The sequence below is a fragment of the Dromaius novaehollandiae genome, chromosome 1 (assembly GCF_036370855.1).
Source record: "Dromaius novaehollandiae isolate bDroNov1 chromosome 1, bDroNov1.hap1, whole genome shotgun sequence".
NCBI lineage: Eukaryota > Metazoa > Chordata > Aves > Casuariiformes > Dromaiidae > Dromaius > Dromaius novaehollandiae.
The window spans coordinates 4,836,646-4,854,616 of record NC_088098.1 but is presented as its reverse complement, the minus strand read 5'-3'; the positions used below and the strand labels follow the sequence as shown (position 1 = coordinate 4,854,616).

At 39.4% G+C, this 17,971-nt stretch overlaps 1 protein-coding gene across 2 annotated transcripts; it reads right to left on the bottom strand.

The window, feature by feature from the left end:
* Nucleotides 1-1,244: 1,244 nt before the first annotated feature.
* On the bottom strand, nucleotides 1,245-15,469 carry HSPA14 (heat shock protein family A (Hsp70) member 14). Of its 2 annotated transcripts, none has more exons than XM_026119352.2 (14): nucleotides 15,334-15,468; nucleotides 15,167-15,247; nucleotides 15,007-15,089; nucleotides 13,899-13,947; nucleotides 12,898-12,991; nucleotides 12,691-12,781; nucleotides 11,233-11,337; nucleotides 10,290-10,451; nucleotides 9,075-9,230; nucleotides 7,699-7,801; nucleotides 5,184-5,399; nucleotides 4,617-4,790; nucleotides 3,587-3,657; nucleotides 1,245-1,931 (listed from the first exon to the last, which is right to left on the bottom strand). In XM_026119352.2, exons 1-14 carry the CDS (start codon nucleotides 15,388-15,390, stop codon nucleotides 1,853-1,855), a joined length of 1,521 nt encoding a protein of 506 aa, XP_025975137.2. In that variant the 5' UTR covers nucleotides 15,391-15,468; the 3' UTR covers nucleotides 1,245-1,852. The 2 variants fall into 2 exon arrangements, 1 of the variants encoding a protein (XP_025975137.2); XR_010387228.1 differs by having other exon boundaries at nucleotides 1,863-1,931; nucleotides 4,617-4,741; nucleotides 15,334-15,469.
* Between the last annotated feature and the right edge of the window lie 2,502 nt (nucleotides 15,470-17,971).

The window sequence follows — 17,971 nt, the reverse complement described above, 5'->3', positions numbered from 1 at the left end:
GAGCTGTGAGAGAGGAAACGCCACTGAAGTGAAACTAGTGCTTTTTAAAAATAGTAGGTTCTCCCAGGCTCACGCTAATATGAACCTGGTACTAGAGTTTAGTATTTGACCACCTAAAAGGCACGTAGATACACAAACGCTTTCATAGACTTTCTTTTTGTCACACACCTAGTAAAGGAGCCCACGAGCACGTTACTGGTGCTCTCTTAGGTCACTGCACACACATCGGCACTTGGGGCAGAGGAAACTCAACAAAACACCCCAGGAAGACCTCTCAGGCCCACAGCAGTGCTGTGCCTACTACAACGGCAAGTCATGGACCATGCAAAGATTTCCAAGAGGTTAAAAATACAAGACATATGCGCTCATCACAATTCTCAGAAGAGGTTCCTGCTATTAATATAGCTTTCAAGTCAGTGCAAAATCCCCTAAAAACATGAATTTGTACTATTAAAGTTACATAGAGCAAAACTTACATTCCCTTAAACAATTCTGAGCACTAGTTAGTGCTCAGTGTCTCTCTACTTGGATTTATACCACAGCAATGGAAAGCGCACCGATTTCTGGATAAGGGCTGTAGGACTTCACTGCCAGAATGTACAAGACATTGGGTTTTCCAAGGCTCCATTTATGGGTTTTCACACAGGAGTTCCTGAACTGTTTACCTGTTTTTAAGAGATTAAAGAAGCAGGGCCAAGGGAGGGAGAACTTACAAAGCACTTCAGATAGTTCAGGCAGCCTTACCCTTTCAATGTTTAGTCTGGTAAACCACATGATCTATGCAGTTATTTGGAATGCCATAACTACACTATTATAGCATCTACTGCTTTGGGGAGGTAGAAAGAATATTAAAATACATTTTCTAGGATACATAACTGAGAAACATAAGACCTAAACTTCTGAAGTCTGTAGAAAAGCAGATAATGAGATGTAAGTCTCTTAATTCCCAGACTGGCATCCCCCTCTCTAGTTGCTGCTTATGCCTCTAATTTTGAGGTAACAGAACATATATATTATTTGGCAAGATAACATGTGACCCTAAGATGGGCTTAACTGATGTCCCCGTTACCCACACATTAGGCTGAAATCCCCAAATCCCATAAGTACCCTTGCCTGCTCCATCTCCTTTTTATTAATCCCATACCTAAAATGAAAGAAAGGCTATCAGTCAATATCTAAACAAATCAATATATGTAATCACTTATAAGTTAGAAGAGTGCCACAATAGGGAGCATACCAGCAACTGTATAAAAAAAAGTATTTTATTAATAACATAAATAAGCACATATACCCCTTAAACACATTTTTCAGGTAGCATCACAAAAACACCTTACAATAGTTCCACAAAAGATTCTACTCTCAAGAGCCCAGCTCAAATGGGCATCACCTCCAGAGGTCTACGCAATCTCTTCAAAACAATACAGGATTTTAGTACAATTTGGTAGTTGTTTGAGAGCGGATATTTACAAGACTAGTTTTTGCTGGTTCTAGTTTTGCTGCTGAAACTGCATGTATACTGGTCAAATGGGTACAGGTCTTGCTTAGTCTACAGAAAAATCCATATCAAATCAAATGACAAATATTACAGATTATGTAATATGCTTGCTCCTGAATCACAGACCTGATGATTTGCCTTTTGGACTTTTTTTTTTTTTTTTTTTAAAAGTGCTGCTGATAATTCAATGCTCTGCTGTCTGCATATTTAGATCAACATTCCTTATTTTTCACTCCAAATAGAGTTGGTGGCAAATTAATGTTTTAACCAAAGACACTTTAGAAATAGTCACCACTTTGGAAGACAAGCCAAAAAGAGACAAAAACAACTCAGAAAAATGTTTCCTTTCAAATGGGACTATGATGCCACTTCAACAGTGATGATTTCACATTTTCCTGTATCTTGATCTGTGCAGGTAACATGCAAGGACCCATCCCTAAATAAAAGAGAAAGGTATGTTTAGTACTATCTCAACACACAGCTTATTAATATGTTACTGCATGTTCTAGAGAGGATTAACAGTAATATACTTCATGCAGATGAAAGGGAAGAAAAAAAAGTAACATCAAAAAGCAGTGGAGAACAAGCTTCAACATAGATGAAATTGATTCATGAAACTAAGTTTAGTTTACTGTGTTGAATAGTTAGAGATGCACTTGCTCTCTATTAAACCTTGTATCTTCTCTGAATACAATGAAACAGTCTTCGGAACATGCTTACATATTTATGTTATTACTGTAACTAAGTTCCTTTAACAGGAGTTTGTAAACAGATATGTAGTAACATCATTCAAAATATTTATCTTGGGAACACTGAGTAATGGTAACCAACAGATAAGCATGTCTTCTCAAAGCACGAGTTCTACTTGAGAAAAGCAGAGGTATTCTTTTAAGCAGGCTTCAAAGAGGAAAACCTCAATTTTAAGTCAAAGAGTTAAAGATAGTATCAAATGCTACTTCATCTAGACATAATATGAAGTAGTCATGCTTAATATTTAGGAGAAATAGACGATGTGTTGTGGTGAACTTTTCATTGAACCTTTTACCTAAATACTATCAAAAAACCCTTTTAACACACTGGAAGTTTTCTGCAATATACAACTGCATACATAAGCTATGAAATGTTTTCCCCATCAACCTTAAGTGCAAATCTCTGCATGACTAACAGGGCACTTCCAGTAAGTCTATGAATAGAGCATTAATACATCTGGTAGTTAACATTAGGGAAAAAAAAAGTATTTTGTACTGAAACAGCAAGTAGTTTCTTAGCAACACCTAGACAACTTTCTTATTTAGAAAAGCAATGTGAACTTCATGGCAATCCTCAGAAGACAAGCATATGTTTTAACTACTTAGACTAAGTAATTTATAAAGATAATGGAAAGTGAAATTCTGTTTCAAATGATCCAACCACTACTATTAAGGCCTAAGCAAGTCAGAGCAATCCCTTCAAATAATTTTCTTTTCAAATGCAAGATAAAAAAATCTTCTCCACTTAATCTACTGTAAAAGGCAGATTTAGGAAGCATGATTTCCTGCGTCATTGTTTGTCATGCTTAACAATACTGTTTCTAAAAGGATAACACCAAGGGTTTTCATCACAAATGAAGCATATGTACAAAGTCCTTCATGGATTCATTAGCAACTAAGGAAGACATATTACACTTCAGTTTTTCCTAACAGTGTGGACATACTAAAAAACAAACAAAAAAACCTGAAAAAACAAAAAAACAACCTACCTGACCCCCCCGGCCAGGGAATTTGAGATGTTGGCTACTGTCAAGCATAGTTAAACTGATCAGCTGTTCAAAAGTTACACAGAGTTCTCTGCACAACTACATTAAGTTTTATTACCTTACAAATCAAACCAGAAAGCTGCATGATTCCAGAGATAAAATAAAACTGTAAAACTCTGCCACATCTGCATGAATATGGTATTTGCGAACTGATGATGATACCAAAACAGTTCCGTCAAGTTGCTGCATTAATGAAAGATGACAACAATTGAACTGGTGGGGGAGCGGGGGGAACACTGTTTCTCAGAAGCACCACACAGCAAGTTCAAGAGCAGAACAAGAAATATTTTGGTTACCTCTTCATGGTGAGGACAGTTAATATATCATGTAGGCCATCCTCCTTTTTATCTAAATCTTGGAGTACAATCTATTAAAAAAAGATAAATTTTATATTTAAATTTTCTAGATCTTTGCACAGAGTTTAATAAAAAGACAACAGCGATACAAGTGATCAGGTGCACAATTCATTTTGTTTAGCATCTGCTAATAATAATTCAACATCAAAGCATGCCCTAGTGGACTTCATACATCTATAGTGCAATTCTTTATGTATTTAGCTATTTACCTGCCTGTTTTCATGTTTCAGAGTCTATTACTGAGATGACTGGAGAACCTACAACTCTCATAGACTAGAGTAAGGGCTGAACATGCTCCTTTATCTGGGGTCGGTTCTGTCCTATCCCCTCACAGACCTTTGGGCAAGACTAAGGTAGAATGAAACTTTCCTCAAGCATTACGTCCATTTCTAGCCACGTTCCCTGCACTGCCTCCGTAAGTCAGGCAACTGAGGCAAAACTAAGCACATCATACTGTTTCAAGCAAACTGTGTTCTCTTAAAGGGTTGACTCCTTCATACCAGATAAAGATTTAATCATCTTACCACATCTGATTTTCAGAGTGGTATTTAATACTAAGATCCTGTCCAATCTAGGAATATTAAGAAAAAATATCCTAACAGTACATAAAATTGCTGGAGGTAATGATGGAGTGAGTATATTTTTAATTTCTTGGAGATGTGTATACTACTGAGATCACTGGTTATGATCTTTCATCCCAGATCAGCTGCACTGCCCTAGTTCCACACACAAAAACCAGACAAGCATTTAGAAATTTAAGAGGAAAAAGTTAAATTTCTTTAAAAAGTGCTTAAATATTTTATAGCATATTTATGGAAGAATATTTAGTGATAGTTTCCAAGATGCTTGTGATTCTAGTTTTGCAACAAGAGGTTTGGTAGGGGTGGGGTTGGTTTTAATTTTTTTTTGCAGACCCACTTAATTTCCAAATAATTCACATTAAAATGTATATGAATGTGCATACACTCACCTGTGCAAATTTGCCTTCTTCACTCAAAGGACTTTTCCCTAATGACTCATATAGCTCAAGGCATACAGAAGAAGTGTTTCCAGGAGCATGCAAGGTGTGCTGCCTTCGAGCTGGTAATGGTGTCCCTGATGGAAATAGCACTGTGAATTTGTCAGCCCCTGACTCGTCTACTCCCTTAAAAAAGGAAAAAAAAAGTTCATGCCTTTCTCTATACTTCAGTGACCTGGAAGCTATAAAACAGTGAGCCATGCAAAAAGAAAAGAAACTCACTATCCATCCTTTCTGCTGTACTTACCATCACAGCAATTCCAAAAATTGAAATTATAAGTAAATGATAAATCCAGCTATTACAACATAGCAAGGACCAAACCTAACTCCCACTGAAGTCAAGAAGAGTTTTTCTGTCAGTTCTAAAAGACTTAGATCAGCACTTAGAGCTGACCTATAACCTATTTGTAAAGCCAATTTTAAAGTGATACCACATGTCTAACATCAGTAACACATATGCAGTACTATGTATTCATCGCAGTAGTAAAACGTTCAAAAGTTAAATAATTTTAGCCTTACCTTAAGCAGAATATCTTTGGCAGAACACTCAATTAAGAGCGCTTCATCTTCTAAAGAAGGATTCTCTTTCCCTAGTAGAATTCCTGCCTCTATGGCTGCACCAATGGGAATTACTTCATCTGGAGGAATAGAGTTCAGCAACTCCACAGTTGGAAAGATGTCTTTGATCAGCTGCTGTAGCTTTGGGATTCGAGCAGACCCGCCACACAGAACAACCTAGAAAATATGCCTCAATGACTTCAAATCTTTCTTCAAAATTATAAAGAGAGGCAGGCTCCAGCTTTGAATACAGAAGTACAAACTGCTCTGGGATATGTTATTATCTGTAGCTGTTAGAAAAAATATGTTGACTTGACTTGTTCTTTTTGCATTTGAAATGAAAGGAAATAGCTTTCAAGTATATTTGCACAAATCTGCAAAAGTATATTGAAGAAGTATCTCTTACAGAAAGCATCAGCTAGATGAAGTGACATTTTAAAATTCAGGAACCCAGCATAAAATCATGTTTTGTCAGAAGGGACCTCCAGAGGTCATCAAGCCCAACCTCCTGCTCAGAACAGGTCCAGTTAGAAAAGACTGCTCAGGACCTTATCTCTAAAGACAGAGAATCCACAAGCTCTCTTTGGCCCCTGTTTCAGGGTCTGACCACCCCTACAGTAAAAATTCTTTTCTTTTTATCTAGAATTTCCATGCTGCAACTTGTGTCCGTTGCCATGCACTCTTCCACCACATACCCTCTAAGAAGCGTCACGTTTTGCCTTGTCTATGCCTTCCCATTAGATAGCTGTAGACAGCAACAATGTCTCCACTGAGCCATCTTGTCTTAAGGCTGAACAAACCCAGCCTTCTTGGTCTCTCCTTTTAAGTCATATGCTCCAGCCCCAAACCATCCTGGGACCCCTCCAACCGGACTCACTCCAGTATGTCAATCTTTCTTCTACGGGGAGCCCCAAACTGGGCATAGAGTCCATATACAGTCTCATCAACTCCCAAGTAGGAAACAAACACATTCCTACGCCTACTGGCTATACTTTTGCTATTACAGGCCAGCAGACAGTTGGCCTTCTTTGCTGCAACAGCACTCTGCCAACTCCTGTTCAGCTTGTTGACCAGGAACCCCAAGTCTTTTTCTTCAAAGCTGCTTTCTAGTTAGTCAAACCCCCACCTTTCCTGCTTCATGGGCTTACTGCATCCCAAATGCAGGACTCTGCATTTGTCTTTAATGAACTTCATGATTCTCCTCCTGTCAGTCCATTTCTCTTGCCTTTTGAGTTCCTCTGAATAGCAGCCCACCCTTCCAGTGTATCAACTGCTTCCCTCAATGTGGTATTGTTTGCAAACTTGCTGAGAGTGCATAGTACCCCATCATTCAGGTTCTTAATAAAGACATTAAGCAATCTTGGCCCCAGTACCAAACCCTGAGGGATGTCACTGGTAACCAGCTGCCATCTACTCGACTTTGTGCTGCTTGGTCATCTTGCTTAGGAAAAAACACTTAAAACCCTTTTACTTCTTACAGTAACTTACTCGAGGTCAAGCAGATCTGGAAATGAAGCTAATTCCCACTTTTAGTTGTGTAAAGCATAACTCAGATATTGTTAATTAGGCTCATTTGTTTTATACTAAAGTTGCATTTATTTAAAAGGATTATTAAAGCCTGAGAGGACAACACACTGGGCCACTTTAAAGTATTGCCACCAGAAAACAAAAGACATTCTGCAAACAACAGCCTAAGATACTTCATTAGTCTGGAATTCAGAAGTCACACAGTGAACAATAATTAGTCTGAAGTGGCATCCTGTACCATTAGAAGCACTGGCTAACTTTTGCTGTAGAATGCTGTACTGGTGTGCCAAACGCACCAGTAGCAAATACAACATGATTTGCCAGACATAGGTATACATGAGTTAAGATAAAATTACTCTTGTACCAAGCTAGAGGCATTTGAATGAAGCTAAGTAATATTTGCTACCTTAGTCACCATCTTTGGCCCTAAAACACTATGATTTGGCATCTAATGTATTCATAAGTTTTTAGGTTAACAAGGGAAACGAAAAGAGGATGAACATGGGCACCAAGTAGACATTAAGTGATCTGTTCAACTCATAGGACAGGTGAAGTTGATACCCAAGAGTGTCTTTACAAGTGTGAGTAAACCCAATCCAAAGCTTAGTGAAGGTAGAGGAAAAAAGTCTACTGACTGAACTTACAGTACTCCTCAGCTCTACTGAGAGTTAGACACAGAATTCAAATGAATACTTCATTGCTTAGTGAATGTGTAGCCTCAAAACACACTTTTGATTTGGAAACTAATTCCCGCTTAATTTCAACTGAAATCAAAGCAAGGATAGGAGCCTTAAGAGTCTGAGCCTACATACTTTGTTGAACCTGATCCAAAATGCTAAAACACATCAGGAAATGATCTTATAACAGTCTGTAAAGAGAACAGATCTCAAATATATTTCCTGTAGAGTTAAAAAGCATATGTGGACACAAAAATGATTTCCATTATTACCTTATTAATATCATCTGCTGTAAATCCAACTTGCTGCAAGAGTTTTTTAATTGCTTCTATACATTTATTAAAAAGTGGAAAACAAATAAGTTCAAACCTGGCCCTAAAAAAAGAAAAAAGAAGAAATAAGAAATGCTGTCTCATCCATTAGAGGAGTACACACTTGAAATGGAAGAACAATGATTTTTAGAATATACTTCATTTCCCTAGCTAAACCTCCCATTAAGTAATTTTTTTTCAAGCAGGCAAAATTTTTCCCCCTAATTATTAATCACAAAGAAATGATTTTGCTGTGAAAATATCTGCACTATTGTTTCCATCACTAACATCTATTCAGACTGCCCTTTTAAGTGCACTCTAGAAAAACACCCATCCTCACTCAGTTTTCACATACAAGTGAAAACAATTAAGAAGTGAAAATCTTGGAACCACTCTACCAGCTTCAAGCTGAAGACAAACAAAGACTGAAACATGCCAGCTGAATTTTCAGAGGCAAATTGCCTCCTGCATGTATGCAGGAGTAGGTACTTAAAACAAGCATACAAAATCCCTAACTTTTGTTTGTTTCAAGCTTTCTAGCCTGAAGAGGAAGCTTCACTCTGCAAAAGCACAAATTCAAGTTCTGCAACGCTGTAGTCCACAGAACTAGAATCCTAATCAAAGCTGAGCCAAACAGATGTTGTACAGCAGAACTTCTCAGATCTGCAGACATACTGTGCCTTATCTCACCAAATCCAACTGCTGCAACAACGCACACACAGTTCTGAAGTTAAAAAAAACCTAGTTCGTTTCGCCAAAGTTGCTGACTAGATAAGCAACTAAAAAAAAATCAGCCAAATACTTCATTAAATGACCACTGCAAGGGAGAAGCTTGCAGGAGGACACAGCAGTGTAAACAAACAAAAACAAAACCAAACAGAGACAGAAAGCATCTTTCCACTCCCAGTTGTGGAAAAGAGAGGCAACATCAAAGTTTCCCCAATTGCTGTACCTCTGGAGCTCATTTAGATAAGAGGCCAAAAGCCTTTTCTTTTTAAAAAGTGCAATAGTAGAATAAAAGTGCCTTGATTAATACCAGCATCCATTCCCCTTTCAATCAAACAGATTCCAAATATGGGTCTCCCTGTATCTTTTTTCAGTTTATTTTCAAACCACTACGGCAATATTGTTTAGTGCTGCTGCCCAACTACTGCAGACCTTACTCATAATAGAACCACTAACATGAAACAAAGCTGAAAGAAAGCAAGTTTTGTCTTTTCTTATTTGTCTCTAAAATTAATGTCACCAATATCAAATTTTGTTGAATAACCTTAAAATGAAGCAGAAAAATTTAAAACATAATACAATAAGAGAAGTAACTTCAAGATTTGTCTTACCTGGACACATTACAATCAAAATCCAAGCCATCATACAGTGAATCTACAAAACAGTTCGCACTTCCCAGAGTTGATAAGGAGTGCTTTGCAACATCAGCGCTGTTCATTAACTTCATCATGGCTCTGGGATTTCCTCTGATATCATGTTTACAGGACCTATGTTAAACAGAAACGTCTATTTAGGAAGGCAGATATTTGAGAGATACTCTAACTTTCCGAAAGGAAAAAGGGGTTAAAAGCTATTGAGCAGTTTTCAACCTACATTTTAGCATTGCCTACAATGCCACTATTGAAAGTTTACCAAGAATAAAAATGGCTATTTTGAATTCAACTAAAGAATACTGTATAGAGGTGCTCCTGTGAACTCAGATACTGGTGCTTATCAGATAGAGATTTCTTAAGTCTTACAGAGAAGCTTCTCCTCTGAACGAATCTTGTAAGTAACTGCAAGAAACAGCAAGAAAATGCCTGCAAGTCAACCGATTTTAGCCACAGAGATTATTTTAAGTAATTTAACATTGAACGTAAGACTTGTTAACAAAATAATGTTTAATTCAAAAAGTCTCAATTGTGTGATAGTACTCAGCTGACCACCTCAAAGAGATAACTAGAAAACCCAGCTCTCAAAAGATTAGAAACTTTACAGACTTTAGAAGGACATGAAAACACTGACACTTTCAGGCATATTCCTTTGTGTCAACAACTGAAACTTTTAAGAGAACTGTTACCAAAAAACATAACTTCTGCTAATACATTGGATTTTTGTTCATCATCAGTGTGATATGACATACAGGCATCAACCTGATGACCCAAGCCCCTGCATGGTCTTTCAAGCCAACAAGTGCACACGTACACACAAATACACACACTGAGCAGCAAGTTAAATCCCCTGAAAGCTTTTAATTAAAAGGATATATGCAGTCAGTGTTACATGCATCACCCCAAACACAGAACAGTTTGTAGCAGAGCACAAAAAAAGTCACCCCTAGTTCAATGCTTGATTCAGACCATGCCCACCCAAAACCAAAATCCTTCCCCCCGCCCCAGTCCTTGCCAATAGCTGACTGTTCCTTTAATACTTCAGAGTCATTTCAGTCAGGGACAGTCTGCTGGTCTGCCAGAACAAAGTAATATCAATATTTTTTTGAAAGCAAACATTAGACAATGAAGTTCTTGTCCTAACAACAACATACATACTTGGAATTCAAAACGTACCTCTGAAATTCGGATGCTAAGTGTTGTGCTAAGGCTTCTGTGAAGCAAAGTCCACCTATGCTATCATCTGTGCTTGTAGCAAGAACACGGTATATTCCACTGTTTACTTCTATGACTGTGATAGAGAGCGATGTTCCACCAAGTTTATAAACCAACACATTGCTGCCACAGCAAAAAAAATTGAAACGAGTATTAAAACCATCTACAATTATGTTTGCTTTGACACACTTTCTAAAAGATTACCATCTTAATATATTTCAGGTTTTGATCAGTTCTTTGCAAAGAGAATTTGATTTGGGATGACTAGATTTAATACACCTGAAGTACCGGCAACTATTTGACAATGTTCCCTAAAGAACAAGATACATACACAGCAAGAGTAGTTAATGTTTATCCTACAACACAACTGAGAACTGAACATTAGGTTTAACATCGTATGACCCAGTTATATGAGGGTAAAAAATACCAAGAAAAAAACAAAACATTTGTTTGCTTTGTGGGCAGCCTTTGCTATTTTGAAAACCTTGTGAATTATCTGAATACCCTGCATCTAGGAACTCAGCTTTGGTCATTCTATTGCACGTAAAATGACAGTGACTCCCACAATTAAAGATCAGCTTCACCTAACGCTGTGCAAGTAAAGGGATGCACCTTTCCGTAAGCCAGTCTGCTCATTAAAGAGCAAGACAGAATCTGGAAGCAGATATATCTTAAAAAACAAAAAAACAGAACTATAAAGCGGTTTAAAACATTATGGGCTATTGGCAAACAGCTTTATTGAGGAAAAAAACAAAGCTTCAAATTACTAATTTTGTATTTACTGTCAAAGCAACACAGCATTCCCTCCCCATTTAAGATTTTTCAGGATAAAACTTGACTTGTTAAGCCTCTATGGATTAACTACGGTAGCTTAAATTTAAGAAGTAAAATATTAGAATTCTACCTTTTCCCAGTGGGTGAATCTTGGCCAATTCCGTAAGCCAGGAGAGCTGCAGATGGTTCATGGATTAACCTCATAACATTAAATCCAGCAGCTGCAGCTGCTTCCCTGTGATAAGGCATAACAGCATTTCATAATAGCATTTAATGATTTCACTACAGTTATGCACGCTATTAAGACTTCTTCAGAAGTAGATATGTCACCAACTCAGAACTTGGCTACAGCATGATATTAACAAAGTGAAGTGACTGGAAAAGAAAAACTGAAAAACTTCAGTTGTTACTGTATTCTTCAGGTAGTTTGTTCTGCTCTGTGCTTATGGACAAGGAAAACACTGATGTATCAGTCTTACACATACCACTAAAAAAAAGCAAAAAAACCCTTCAACAGCAAGATCAAAAACCCACACCCAAGCAATCGTGGTAACTTATTCCCAAGTGTATGGCATTAAAAGGTTTTGGTATGTCATTTTGCTAGATGTCATGCTAGAAAAATATGTTTTTTACTTCCAATTCAAGTTGCCACAGCTTACTTTAAACATCTTCTTGAAACTTTAGCATCTCTGCAACTGTCCCACAACTCATTTTATCCATTCTGAAATTATTTTGATACTTGTATGCTGGAATAATGGGGGGTTTTGTTTCATTATACATACTGCAAATACCCAGCTCACTTACATTTTTTGACTAGGTGTGCCCTGAACATTTCAGGAGGGCTCTTAACAGCTTCTAAATACCAGAAACTGATAAGAGGTGCTGCCAATTATGCATAGCTTAGACTTTAGACATGTCGAAAAGTCTGCTCATCTTTTCACGTGCAGAAAATTTTACAGCTGCATTTCCAAGCAGAACTTTATTTTACTTAAGTCATTTTTGCTGAAAAGAGTATGACTGACATCCATGGAGCACACTAAGAGCAGAAGCAACAGTAGCATGAGATATCCTATACTGCCCTGCCAGGCTCTCTTAAACTTGGCCAAGAAACCATATCTCCAATAACAGGATTTTTGTCTTTGTACATATTCAGCATCAGCTCTGTGACAAAAACAGTCCTCAACAATATTATGTAATGCCACTTGGGTTGGTGAGTTTTGCTGTGTAAAGACGTGGAAAAATCACTGAGGAAGACACAGAGACAAACTGTACACATTATTCTAAGAGCACACTGAAGAGCCATTAGAGATAACACTTCTGAAATGAAATTCTGTCCTTGATGTTATCAAAACTCCCTCCCACTTAAACTGATTCAGAATTTCACTGGTTATGACAAAGTGAATACCACAAAAAGTTACTAAAGTTAGGATTTTATTTCCAATTATTGCATTTTCGCTATTCAGACTAGCATTCCAAATTCTCAACTGATGGCTAAAAGCTGAAGTCCAGCAATGAGAAGTCTCCTGCTGATCTGCCAGCCGGTCTGCTTTAGGCACATTAAATAACAGAAAAATCTTAATCCTCTTACCCAAGGGCATTTTTCTGATTCTCTCCAAAATCAAATGGTACAGTGATAACAACGTCATTTACATCTGAACCCAATGCAGACTGAGCAGTTTCTGTTTATAAACATAGGCAGAACATGTTGATTAAAAGCAAAAAACCAACACACCACATCTCAAAAATATGAGGACAGCTTAAATTAAAATATCTTATGATTTTACTTATTATATACCTTTCATTTTACTGAAAATGAGTTTCGCAACATCTTCTGGATTAATAAGTTTATTATCTATTTCATAGTGAAGTTTTCCATTCTTCTCAATTATCTGTAAGCAAAACCAACACATATTCATAAGACATATAATTTGGTTATTATTGAAAAACAATGTTTAATTCGATTTCCGTTCGAAGTCAAAAACATTGGACTTTGTAAATACTCTCTATGCTAGTATTCTGCTGTAAGGGAATAAACACTTCTAAAATATTTATCAAAGACAGCTCACCAAGAAACCTTGTATTAACCAATAGGATAGTGACACTGATACGGACTTAAAGGCTCCAGACCTCCTTTCACAATTAAAGGGTTTTCCTTAGTACAAAAGTAAATTTCAGAGCAAGAGTGTTTGCTTGCTTATATTCAGTAATGGTTATCCACATAAGCCTACCAATACGAAGAGTCAAAGACTAGTGAAAAAACTCATTCCTCCCTTAGCGACGAGTCAAAACCTGGTTACAACTTCCTAAGTGGTGCTCACATACTCAAAAGCATGTGAGGTAAAGAGCGAGTTTTGTATGATTTAAGGTAATTTTTCTCTCGCTTTGCCACAAAGTTTCCAGTAACAAGCACAGTATTAGCCAAATAATGTGATTAAGTCAAGGGGTTAACCATTTGCGAACACAAAATGCCCTACCCTGAGTAACTTCTACCAGCACTAAGAAACACAACAATGCTATTATCTGAATATATTAAAGAATCATCCCTTTTAAGAATGGCCCAGAGACATATGTAATTTTTCTGTTGGACTATATTACGATGGCAGATTTCAGGACATGGTGAAGCCTCCACCTTGTGAAAAGAGAAACACGTTCTACGTAACATCATACACACCTCATATAATGGGAGCTGATCGCTAAAAAACACAAGCACGGTGTGACACAAACAATGCAATAAAAAATACTAGAAAGTGATACAAGTTATTCTGAGAACAACAACAAACATTAGATCATACTTACTGAACACTTGCTTTCTGTAATATATTTTTCAGCTTGTGGGTCACCAGAGCTATCAAGACAAATTCAGAACAGCAGAATAAATCATATAAATAATTCAATATAATTATAGATAAATATGAAAAATTCATCTTGCTGATGTTCTCAGTAAGTTCTATAGTATATAAAACTACACTTCAGCCAGAATTCCTGTTCTCCCTATGGATATATCTGTATCAGAGGGAAAAAAAATGGTTCTGACCATTGGTATCCTTCAATCTCCTCCCCCAAACTAAGAAAGAAGCAAATTTCTGAAAGTTAGAATAAACAGCACGTAACATTAAAAGGAAAAAAAAAAATCTGTTTTAACCTAATGTTACCCTCAATAATCAGTTATGAAAGATTTTAGTGTCACTTTTATTGCATTGACTGAAACAACATGGCAGCAATAAGCTAACCATCTTTAAACTCTGATTGACTACAGAAAGATATGGCTCTGAAAAAAATGCTAAGAAAAACATCAGAACAGACAGCTTCTTGTCAACTCATTTCACTTAAAGAGCTGCAACATACAACTAAATTATCACTGAAATGTTTTGTGGAATCTCTCACGTCAGACCTAAACCAGCAAGTTTAGTTTTAAAATCATTGTAGTTGTCACCGCAAATCATCACAGGTCCACTAACTGCAGAATAACAGGAGGCATTTCATCAATGCATTTCATCATTGTCATAATAAGCAATTCAAGTTTTTAGATGAACTAAGCCAGAACTGATTTTATCTTTAGTAAGATGTTCAGCTAAAAAATATGAGTTTTTAGGTAAGGAACCTAAGTACCTATCAAAAGCAAATGTTCTATTTATTATTAAACTCCTGTTGAAATTTGAATATTGAAACAAATTCAGATACAAAATACATCTGTAATGCAATGTAGGATGAGTTTTAGTAATATGACATACATACACTCCTGTCAAAGCCAGGTCAACTAAACTGCTATTGCTCAAGTATAAAGTTATCTACGATATAAAATATCTTCAGCAGATCAACTTCAGCACTGCAACCACACCTCCCTGAGCAGCTTCGACGGGGGAAACCAAACTCCTCGACTTTCGCTTCGCACCTACTCCCTTACCTCCGCCCAAGGATCTGCTTCACTTTCACCACAGTGTTGGAAATGTTCCTGATCCTGCTCTGCTTCGCGGCCAAGCCAACAACCTGGGGGAGAAGCGAGCAGAGCGTAAGCGCCGGGCGGCGCTGGCCTCCCCCGGGGCAGGGCCGCGGACCAGCCTCACCTCCTCACTCTCCGAGAACGCCACCACGGCGGGGGTCACCCGGTCTCCGGCGTCGTTGGCCACCACGTCCGCACGGCCATCCTGAGGAGAGAGGCACCGCCCGTGAGCCGCCCTGCCGCCACACGGGCGCAGGGACCCCAACCCGCCCGTCGCGCCCGGCCCCTCACCTTGTACACGGCGGCGCAGGCGCAAGTAGCGCCCAGGTGGACGCCGATGGCCGCCATGAGCCCCCCGCGCTCCGCGCGCGGCCCCCCACAATGCACTGTGCCGCCCTCTCCGGTCCCGCCCCCCTCACTGGACCAATCACGCTGCCCGCTTCGACCCACCCACCAATCAGAGCCCGCAATTCCCCCTCCCCTCAAACCAATCGCAGAGAAGCGCAAGGCTTCCCTTCTCCCGCCCCTCGTTCCCTGCGCCGCCGCGCTCCGCGCCGCTTGGGGGTGTCGTCATCGGCGGAGCGGCCAATGAGAAAAATCGGGAGAAGGGCATCATCGGGCATAGTAACGGGGCAGAGCCGCCGCGGGAGGGGGCGGTGGCTTCGGCGTCAGCGGCCGTTAGCAGCGCGGTCCTCGCGGCCCCTCCGGGCTTCGTATGACAGAACTGCGCGAGGAATACCAGTGTCTTTATTTTCTTCTAGAAACAGCCCCCAAGCACCCTTGTCCTTGCGTGCGAGCCCCGGGAAGCCCCGGCCGTGAAGGCTCGGTAGGCGGCTGGCGGCCTGGCCCTGGGGGGACCTGGTCGCGCCCGGATTGGCGGCCGCGGTCGCCGCCGCTCCCTGTCACGGAAACCTGCCGCCAGCAACGGCCAAACCGCAGCTAAAAATTCAGCCTGGCCCCAAACGACCCAATGGTTAAGAAAGCAGGGGTTAAAACAGAGGAAGGTGAATGAGGCTATTTCGTGCCTGCACTGCGGGGGCGGCAGGAGGTTGCTTTATGTCAAAGGTTTCTTTCACAGTTTAATTGCAGGCAGTGAAGCACATGGAGACGGTGCAAGTATTTGCTTCACGTGTCATAATTGCTGCCAGTCAAGCTTGCATAGTCTAACTGTGCATGACCAATGTCTGAAAAGTAAAGCTCAGTATCTCCTTATGCTACAGTGACACCAGTGAAGTCCATCTCATGATTATTACATGAAAAAAGAAAACAAAAAGCTTTGAATCCATGTGCTTTTTAAGTCATGCTTTGGGAGAATTTAATGTCATACAGAGCTCGCTTCTTTCCGACAAAAACCATTGCCATGCTGAAGGCTGCTCAGGTTTCACAGGACCTGATATATGAACAGCTGTTTTGGGGCAGTCTTTCTGGTCCTAGAAAACCCTGGACCTTTGTGTTTCTCAGGTGTGCTTCAGGCAACAGCCTGCTTTAGGGACAGCAAAGAAAGGTTGGCTACCTTCCCCCCCGCCTCAAGTTTAGGTGTGTTACAGTAGACTTCATAACACAAGTTGCGTTTAATAGCAAAAGCCTTTTGCTTTTGGCTTAGTGTGGTGTATTGAAATATGTATTACAATAATCAAGCAGTTGATAAACAAGCTAAGAGGGCCTATAATAGAAAGGGAGAGGCGAATGGGTTTAGCAGCAATAGATCTTGAATCAGTTTGGGAAAAGAAAAGGGGAGAGTATTTTTAGACTGTTATATTTGAGCTAATGCACAGAGGAGAGGCATCGCAAACCAGTATCCAGGGCACTTTTGGTGTCATGTGCCTGCAGATCCCTTTTCATGAACACTCAGGGAGCAGATTTTGGATGCAGCCAATTTCTCCATGTACCTTAGAAGACAGCAGAGTCACCTAAAAAATGCAACTTTTTGCCCTCCCACTGTAAATATCTCAGTACTTCTGTAATAACTCAGGTTAGGGTGTTTATTTGGCTCTGATTTCCAAAAGGAGTCTAAATGCAATATAATTCCATCTCACTGCACCATTCAGAAGTAAAGATTGTCCTTATCCTTGCTTTATACATGATACGCAGATGGCTTAAAGGAGCGTGTGAAGATCACATGAGAGTTAAAGGAGTTAACCAAGGTCACAAAGGAATTTTGTGTCACAAAACTTATCCTGCGTTTCCTAAGTATCCTAGTCACTCTAGGACTGTCTCTCTTGGAACAACTGAGCTTGCTGAAGTCTGACCAAGGGGAAGCCTGCCTGGAGCTCAGATTGCCTGGATTCCATGTGCACGAGATGATCCCAGGGGTTGATAAAGGCAAAACTTGTACAGCTGAAAACAATACCTTTAAAGTGTTTCCAAATTGTAGCTCCTTTCTGCGTCCCTTTGTGAACAGAGGAATGGAAAGGGAAAAAGTATAGAGATGGACAGGAGAGACCTGTAGGGATTGGAGAAAGTATTATAGAAGGGTGTCTCAGGACAGAAAGCAATGAAGAGGAGGGTGTCTTTGGCAAAGGTGAAGATGGAGGGAGTCTAAGAAGAGACATTGAAGTTAGGAGGATAAAGGAGAAAAGAAGCCCCTAGTACAGGAACCCTCCAAGAATAGCTTTCTCATGCTTTCTCTGAAATCCTAGTTCCATTTGCAACATTTTTTGCTGATAGACTCATATTGGGATTAGAATATAAAACTGTATGTGTAATTTGTGTGTCAAAAAGTGATTGTGAACATGCTGCCAAAGTCTCTGCTACACAAATGTGCACCGTTTATTTCATGCCTCTGCAATGCACATCCATGGTTATTTTCCGGATGTTGTAATGCTATGGACACGTCAGGATAGACACAAAGAACTTCTGCTTATTTTAACTAAAGCAGTTAATACTCCTTTCAGGTTCAAGCAAACCTGCATGGAAGCAGACACCCTGG

What these genes read in the sequence shown, in the direction of transcription:
- HSPA14 (XM_026119352.2), bottom strand. Translation starts at nt 15,390, where the DNA reads ATGGCGGCCATCGGCGTCCACCTGGGCGCTACTTGCGCCTGCGCCGCC. An exon ending in CCTGCGCCGCCGTGTACAAG is followed by an intron (nt 15,248 to 15,333) that starts GTGAGGGGCCGG and finishes CTCTCTCCTCAG; the next exon opens with GATGGCCGTGCGGACGTGGT. An exon ending in AATCAGAAAAATGCCCTTGG is followed by an intron (nt 11,338 to 12,690) that starts GTAAGAGGATTA and finishes GCCTTATCACAG; the next exon opens with GGAAGCAGCTGCAGCTGCTG.